The sequence below is a fragment of the Panthera onca genome, chromosome B2, assembly GCF_046562875.1.
Source record: "Panthera onca isolate mPanOnc1 chromosome B2, mPanOnc1 haplotype 2, whole genome shotgun sequence".
In the NCBI taxonomy this organism is placed as follows: domain Eukaryota; kingdom Metazoa; phylum Chordata; class Mammalia; order Carnivora; family Felidae; genus Panthera; species Panthera onca.
The window spans coordinates 47,411,841-47,420,815 of NC_138343.1; the positions used below are offsets into that span (position 1 = coordinate 47,411,841).

The 8,975-nt window shown below is 35.3% G+C and overlaps 1 protein-coding gene across 1 annotated transcript; it reads right to left on the minus strand.

Moving 5' to 3' along the window:
• Positions 1-3,219: 3,219 nt before the first annotated feature.
• Positions 3,220-7,614, minus strand: LOC132667939 (beta-defensin 110-like). Its single transcript, XM_060617192.1, has 2 exons — positions 7,555-7,614; positions 3,220-3,351 (listed from the first exon to the last, which is right to left on the minus strand). The coding sequence occupies exons 1-2, from the start codon at positions 7,612-7,614 to the stop codon at positions 3,220-3,222; spliced, it is 192 nt and encodes a 63-aa protein (XP_060473175.1).
• Positions 7,615-8,975: the final 1,361 nt, after the last annotated feature.

The following is an 8,975-nucleotide window of genomic DNA, read 5'->3' on the forward strand; positions in this document are numbered from 1 at the left end:
TGCCTTTTAGTTTTATTGGTTGTTTCCTTTGCTGTGCAGAAGCTTTTATCTTGATGAGGTCTCAATAATTCATGTTTGCTTTTGTTTCCCTTGCCTCTGATAAAGTGTCTAGTAAGAAGTCACTATGACCGAGGTCAAGGAGGTTACTGCCACTGTTCCTCTAGGATTTTGATAGTTTCCTGTCTCACTTCTAGGTATTTCATCCATTTTTAATATATTTTTGTGTATAAAAATGTAAGAATGTGGTCCAGTTTCATTCTTCTGCATGTCAGTGTCCAGTTTTCCCATCACTATTTGTTGAATATCCAACGGATATTCTTTCCTGCTTGGTCAAAGAGTCGTTGGCCATATAGTTGTGTGTCCATTTCTAGGTTTTCTATCCTGAACTACATAATTTAGAAAAAAAAGTGTAGTTGTTTCCTTAGAAGTTATTTTTTAAATGGAATCACAAATCTGAAAAAGACAAAACTATGGACACAATTAAGGATAACATTAAAAACAAATCACAGAATCATAAATAGGTGAACATAAGAGGATGCTTAGAGAGGAAACCCTCCCCACTACAGGTTAGGAAAATGAGATTCAACGTGATGAGAAAACTTACCTAAGGAGCTTGAATCAGTTACATATTGTTACTGGTAAAAAAAAAAAAAAAAGATAGAATTCAGGATCATTTGACAGAAAAATCAGTGCTTCTCCGGATACTCATTTAACAGCTATTTATTGAACATATACCAGAGAATTTTCAAGGAAGTGGTGGTATATTAGGGCACATATTAAGAAGTATAAATCATGAATCACAATAAAAAATTCAAGTAAAAAATTACTTAAACACTTTTATTTATGTACAGTACTTAAACAGTTCAGGAGAGGCATGTCTGATAACACAACCAATTTGGAGGTATATCTCTTAGATTAAAAAATGTTACTAAGAAGTAGCTCTCCTACAAAGTATCACATTCAGTACTCACAAAATCAGTTTCACTTACATTTAGAAGGGTAGTACACATAATACTCAGGTCACTAGTGGACATGATATTTCTGAAGTATGGAGAAGAAAATGTCCAATTAGTACAAATTAGTCTACCGATAATAAAGCAATAATAAAGAAAAAGAACAGGTAAATTGAATTTTTTCTATCTGTAAGCTATCACCATGGAGAAGTATATGGTGCTAAAAATTATATCTAAAATTTTCTCCAACTAGGTAGTGTCCAGCAACAGTAGAATATAAATAAATGTTGCTGAGTGGTAGTTATGGTATTAATCTAATGGTCCTTTGATGTCTAGAGTATTATAATTCAAGATACAAAGTAATTATTTCTACAATTCAGCAGTATAAATAGTCATATAAACATTTCTACGTTACCTCATGGAATTCTGACCTTATGGACCAATGTTATCAAAAAAAAAGAGAGAAAAAAAAACATTGCATGGTAGAAAATTTCTTAGTAGAAAAGAATTAAAATACTTTCCCTCTTAGGTTGCTTAGGAGGCTCAGTCAGTTGAGCATCCCACTCTTGATTGTCACACAAAGTCATGATCCCAGGGTCATGAGATCAAGTGCCATGTCAGGCTTCACGCTGAGTGGAGCCTGCTTAAGATTCTCTCTCTCTTCCTCTGCCACTCTCCCCCACTCATGTGCTCTCTCTCTCTCTAAAAAAAAATAAGATAAAAAAACATTCCTTTTCATATCATATGTTGTTAAAATGAAAGGACAGAAAATTCTCACCTCTCAGGGCTTACTAAGTATGGGAAAAGTTCAATTCTTAGTGTTATCTTCAAAGAGCTAGTAGTCAGAAAGAATACTGTACTTTCACAAAAACAATAGTATTTTTCTAGACATAACAGTCCAGACATCCATTGTGTCTTGATTAAATGAAGTCATAATATGTATCACTATGTATGAATATATGTATACATTATAACTTAAATATGTCAGGTAGAGTAGCCTAAACAGTTGTTAAGCACAAAGGTGTATGTTACAATAATAACCTCCTGTTACACTAAATGCCACCTTCTCACTAAATGCCCCACAGCAGCACAATTTGTGGAAATACAAAAGCCGCCCTCTGCTCAGTGAGGATCTCTAGGGCAAATAATATGATCTTCAGGGTGGCCAGGGGAGCCCTCATTTTTGCTACCACACAGTCGTTCCTTTCAATGTCTTTATCTTTCCTAGGCTCACCCTAATATTCCCCAAGTTATCCCATGTGTGTATCAGCTGCAAAGTCATGGGCTCTGCTTTTGAAAAGTGAAATTTTCTGATACCTAAACTTCTCTAACATCGCCCTTTTAGATAAAACTAATCCTGCTAGATTTCATGGTGGACCTTGGAGATAGGTGTTCTGAGCAGTTGGTCAAGTTCATTCATCAACTTACTGAGCTGCCCTGCAGCTCTACATTGCTTGTGGCATTCCAGTTCCTTCTCCAACAAAATTAAAGATTCCTTCAATCTGACATATTCTTTAGGAGCAGCCGACTGAGCTGGCCAAACATAGTCCTAAATTGTTGGAACAAGAATTGTTATTACTGAGCTTCCTTGTGGGATTTCATTTGATTAAATGATTGCATGGATAAGAGGGAAGCTGTTCTCAAAAACCTTAATATTTATCCCTCTTCAGTGTCATGAATAGTATTTCATTGGCCTACTGAGGGAACTGTTTTGTTTTGTTTTGTTTTGTTTTGTTTTGTTTTTTCCTGAGGGAACTACTACTAAAGTGTGTCATCTCAAATTGTCACCTCATAGGAATTGGTTAAATGCATATGAAAAATCAGTAAGTAAGCCAAGATTGGAAGGGTTCACATTTGAAAGAGAGAAAACATGCATTTGCTTTTAAGAAAGATTTAAAACTACATACGGAGATTTTTGGTGTGGAAGAAAGCATCTATGAAGATAACCATGATTTTCATAGTAAAACTGGCAATAAAGTCCTATACATATATTTAGAAATGAAACAGAGCAACTCAGATAAGTAGCATGAATATCTGATTGGCAACATGTCCATAATGGGATTATAAGCACAATTAGAGTCTGATCCTCTGTTTAATTAATACATTCATCCATCTGAAATTCAAAGAATTTCAGTGGTACTGAAGATTTAAAAGGGAATGCTTCTATTAAACGTTGCAAACGTTTTCTTTCTACCCACTCTCGCGTCGGTAAGATGAATCTCTGTTCCAGACTTCGATGCTCAATAGTACTTCTGTTTTCCAGAGTTCATATGCAGCACTGATTTCTCCATTTAATGCAGTATCTGTAATCATACTCATGATCATTACAAAATGTTTTACATATTCCTTTCAATTTTTTGCATCTTTCAAATCTATACATTGGCTCAGTTACTTCTGGCTGCAATCAAGAAAGACATCTAAAGTCATCAACCTCATTTTTCACTTGGGAGTCTTGTTACCTAGGGAAGACAAAAAGTCTGTTTTGGTCATGAGATCATGCATGTGGGAGATGGAGAGTCTGGTATGCCAGGTAGTGTTATAGCACAATTTAGCAGTTGTTGCAGAAAGAGACTGAGCTACAAACATCTTACTGTCCTTATCTTTCAGCCCATATCAGTACTCACCTTCCTATCTTTTTTTCTTATTTTATTAACACCAGATTTGCTCTCCCATGCTTTCATTAGTTTGTAGTTCTTTAAAAACCTATCATTTTTATTTTCATGTTTTTTTTTCAATTTTTTAAGCTTACTCTGACTGCCTCTTCACAGTATCATTTGTTCAATGCTTTCTTCTCCATTCCAGATCTTACTCTTAATTGAAATCTTCTTTCGTTATATTAGAGCAAATGAATATATCCCTTTCACCAGTCTATAGTAATAATGAATGAATAACATAACTAAGTACTTAATTACATGTATTTTTCTTAAGCATGTGTCATGATATTTTTATTCTTGTGGCCAATATGTCAACCACATGTGACAGTTATGACTTCTTCTGATTCTTTGTTATCTCCTACCCAGTATATCCTGATAATTGTAATACAGTAGACATGGAGATACTTACTGATAATTTATTGAGGAAACAACACCATATTAGATGTGCACACAGAAACACAGTTTTGATATACATTTAGTATTTAGTAAAAAGAGAATCCTCATGTTAATCTTTTAGTTTGCTGTGTCATCTAAGACAATGCAAAAGAAAGATATCCTGAGATTCCAAACTCACAGCTTTGGGTTCACACATTAAACTATAGTAAATGGAAGCAAATATTTTAGTTACTTAGGATTTTATTTTTCTTAATGATTCTATTGTACTGCAACTAATGCCTTTGAAAAAAGAGACTTGTGTGTCAGGCTTATTTCTGCCCACCCCCCCAATTTTATCATAGTATTTACTTATCTTGGATAAGTCTTTCCACCTATCTGCATGATGGAATATAATAAACATGGCTATTGCAAATATATTTTGAATATTAAATTTTCCATGTGTGTCTCAGGAAAAACAAAGCAAAATAATTTTATTAAAATTTAGAGAATAAACTGAATAGAATTTAGATTAACATTATATAATGTTAACTCATAGAACCTAATTGTCTGCATAAAACCAAAATGAAATTCAGAATGGTGTTTCATTTCTATGGGGCAGGTGTTTGAGTACCTAGTATTCTCTAAGCATTTGGTTGGGATTTAGTCAGAAAGCTCAAATGCAGCGAATGTAGAAGATACTTCAAATGGACTAACTTTATTGTTGTCAATAAAGTTAGTAGAAAAGGAAAGGAAGTTACGTGTAAAGTGCAAGAGAGTGTCAGGAAGGTTTTGACATGTGAATATATGTATTTCCTTTGGGAATGGGAAGCTAATTTATGATGACAGACCCCTGGTCACCGGTAAATTTTGGTGAAATCTAAAGTTCCTTCAGACCCATATTTGATATAACTAAAAGTAGAGAAGTACATATGCATGGTTGCATTTTACTTTTTTTAAAAACTTTTGCTGGGATAGGTACTTTTTAAGCTAATCAACATTCCTGAGACCCTAATATCTTGTCAACCCACAACATCCATGTTGACTTTTAAGATATGTTAAATTCAGAAAAGAGAAATATCGGTTTATAGTGATCATTAGTAACATGAAAATATACTACTGTTGTTTTTAATTTCTTATTATTTTAAAGAATATAAATGTTTTAAATCATGAAAACACCTATAGAAGTGCATGATCTGGAAATAAAAGGTTTGCGTTACAAAATTGCTTCCATCACTTCTTACTTATTTGCAAATAATATGTCATTTTAGAGTCACAGCTCTGTGATGTGAACATTATAAAAGAAAATAACACAACCTCATCGCGTTTTTGTGAAAATTGGTTATGTAATATGTTATAAACTGTACAGTGCCATACAAATATTATCCATGAGTGCATAGCTATGTGAGGTGACTTAAACTCATTGATAACCACATAAAAATAAAAATGAATGACTGTTCGGAGGAAGGATGCATAGCATCTCTTTTATCTATAAATATCTCTGCACATTTTAATATCACTGGAGAAATGAGTCTATGATGACTAATTTTCCTGATAAGAGACATATGTAAACACTAGTTGCAGGATGGATAAGGGCTATATAGTTTGGACAGGTTTCTGATCATCTGGGCAAGAGTGAAGTGCTACAAATATGGTGTATGTCTATTGTGGACCCCAGCCCCATAACAAATCCTGCATACACATGGATAGAGAAATCTCTGTTGGGAACCAGTGGTTAAAAGCTCAATGGCCTCCCCACAGTTTGTTAAATGTTATTTTTCCCATGCTCTGGGGCGGGGTGGGTGTTCTTCCTCCTGGGTAAAATATCTGGCATATATCTCCCCATCTCCTAGCAAATAACGTCTCTGCAGATGACTTCTCTATTTACTTCATGATGCATATAGCAAGGCTGAGTTGAAAGTAGGAAGGGGAGTCTCTTATGTTTTGGCTCCCTCCCTCTCTAACCATTTTTTTTCCTTCCCCTCCCCCATGGTCTTCTGTTAAGTTTCTCAGGATCCACATAGGAGTGAAAACATATGGAATCTGTCTTTCTCTGTATGACTTATTTCACCAATTTGACAATAAATTTCATATTAAAAAAAATGAGACACAGACCTCTGGACATTGGTGTTTGAGGATGTGATGCTGTAACTGTAAAAAAGAAAGAAAGAAAGAAAGAAAGAAAGAAAGAAAGAAAGAAAGAAAGAAAGGGAAACATTTAAAAAAAAGGAGAGAGAGAGAGAAAAAGAAATAAGGAGGCACCTGGGTGGCTCAGGTCATGATCTCACAGCTCAAAGGCTGGTGAGTTCAAACCCCGCATTGGGCTCTTTGCTGACAGCCAGAGCCTGGAGCCTGTTTCAAATTCTGTGTTTCAAATTCCCTCTCTCTCTGCCCCTTCCCTGCTCATGCTCTGTCTCCCTCTCTCCTCAAAAATAAATAAACAAAATTAAAAAAAAAAAAGAAGTAGGAAGCGGTATTTTGGATGATGTCTACTCTTACTGGGTCCAAGTTAAAATCAAGGTAGGAGCAAGGCCATAGTCAGAAGTTTCTAAAATATGTTTTAAACAGTATTCTCTTTCAGAATCAGATAGTACATTTCAATCCTATATGCTGTATTTATTAGCTGTGATAGATTGGGCAAAGGATTTTGTCCACTGGATCTTGATTTCCTCATAAATTGAGGTGTTTTTAAATAGAATTTTAAAAAATATAATGAGATAAAATATGTAAACTTCTCTTATAATGTTAAAAGATGAATAAACTTTCAAAAATCAGCTTATTCTCATACTTGTTTTTATCTTCCATTTGGATTTACATTTTAAAGTGACCCCAGATGAAACAGTGCTATTAACATACATGCCCCTGGTATAGTGTAAACACAGTCCTTTTTTTTTTAATTTTTAATTTTTTACTTTTTATTTATTTACTTTGAGAGAGAGAGAGAGGGAGGGAGGGGCAGAGCGAGAGAGAATCCCAATAAGGCTCCATGCTACCAGCAGGGAGCCCGATGAGGGGCTCCAGCTCATGAACTGTGAGATCATGACCTGAGCTGAAACCAAGAGTCAAGATGCTTAACCGACTGAGCCACCCAGGCTCCCAAAACCTCTAGTCTTCAATCTATGTTAGGTCAGGTCCACTGTGTGCCTTGTTCACTGATTTATTACAGTATGTAGTAAAATGCTTGAAACATACATACTCAATAAGTGTGTAAATAACTGGCAAAATGATTGAGTGAATAGTATGATATCAGACATAGATATTTAATTGGTGTTCTATACTGAAAGACTCTCTGGACTTTATCACAATCTCTCCATCCATTATTTCCTATGTCAACTGAGCAAATGACCTAACCCTTGTACTAATTTCTTCAACTGTAAAATGTATGTAATGTCTACTTAAGAAGGTTGTGTGGCAAATGAGATAACAGATATAGACATATTCTGTAGCCCCACAAGTAGTATAATAAGTTTTATTGTCATTGGTATGAGTTGCTTATAAGTTTGTGTCAGGTTTCAGAGGAAACCTTTATTAATTCACTGATTTTCTTTACTTTTGCTATTAAATGAAGAAAATACCTTCTCTCGCGATTCATACCACACACCTTTAAGTAGGCAGCTATTCGCACTCGGCCCCATGCTAGATGCAGATGCAAAAAATGAATACAATAATTAAGCTCCTTGCCCCCAAAAGTAAACCAGTGTTCGTTGGGAAATGATGACATAAAAATGGTACAATATCACTTGTAAAGACAATCCTAAGGAATTAATAGAAATCTTCTCCAAGCATAAAATTAAAAGCTGTAAACTGCAAAAGTATATTTTACTATTACTACCACCACAGCCATTAGGAAAACCTATGCTTTGTTAAGCGTTCGTTAAATTTTAGGCTCTTTACTAAATAAGTTGTGTGCATTATCTGATTTAATGCTCTACTCACTTTGGGATAGGTATGATCATTCTCATTTCACCCATAAGAACAATTGAAGTAAAGAACTTTGCACAGAGTTTCACGGGGAGTAAAAGGGGTGGGAGAGGCTTCAAAGTTAGTTATGTTGGACTCCAAACAAGTGTATGTTCAATCATTTCACAGAAGATGTGACTTTTAGTTGCACCTTGAGAAGCCAATAGCATATTTTTGAGGCATTAGGGGAAGCACTTAGAATATATGTATTCTAAACGTGGATGTTGTGAGATATATGTAGAATGGTGTGACTTTTAGCATGACTGGAGTGATATGGACACGGACTTCAGAAAACGCAAGGAAGGAAAAACTGGGCACAGGTGGCAAAAGACCTCCACAGCTGATGAGTTGAATATTCTGATGAGCAGAATTCTCATGAATTCCATATTCTCTATGGAAACGTTAAGCACCATCTTCCCTTTAACGAAGGGATTGGAGAAAATTTTGTAGCAGAGAGGCTGGGTGAACATTGTTAGAATATTCTAAATAAGAAATAATGAGAAAGATAATTAAGTTCATGGGGTTTCAAATAAAGGGGGAGATATTTGTGAATTTGAAGCAGCCCAACGAAGTAACTTTTGGATTTGGGGCAAGAATACCAGGAAGTAGAGCAGTAACAAGTGTGTTAGCCCTTAATCCTGTGCAGTTGATGATAACAATCAATGAAGCAGAAAATAAAAAGAGGAGCACAGACTTTAGCCTTTGTGAGTAAGATGAGCTCTGTTTTGGACATATTGGGATTAAAAAAAAAAATTGGAGGCCAGTCAGATAAGTTCCATAACTATAAATAAAAGAACCTTTTGATTCGGGAAGGAGATTCGAGAAAAATATTTGTTGATAGCAGAAGTCATTGCACTGAAGAAGATAATCTCAGGGAAACAAATAAGAAGAAAAGGGATTCAGGGACACAGCAGTAGAGGCCCCTGAATTTAAGAGACCATCAAGAAGCACCTGGGTGGCTCAGTTGATTCAGCGTCCAACTCTTCATTTCGGCTCGGGTCATGATCTCACAGTTCGTGAATTCAAGCCCTGAGTC

Coding starts and splice junctions, on each gene's coding strand:
- LOC132667939 (XM_060617192.1), bottom strand. CDS start 7,614: ATGGGGCCGAGTGCGAATAGCTGCCTACTTAAAGGTGTGTGGTATGAA. Junction 3,352..7,554: donor GGTATGAATCGCGAGAGAAG/GTATTTTCTTCA, acceptor TCTTGATTGCAG/CCAGAAGTAACTGAGCCAAT.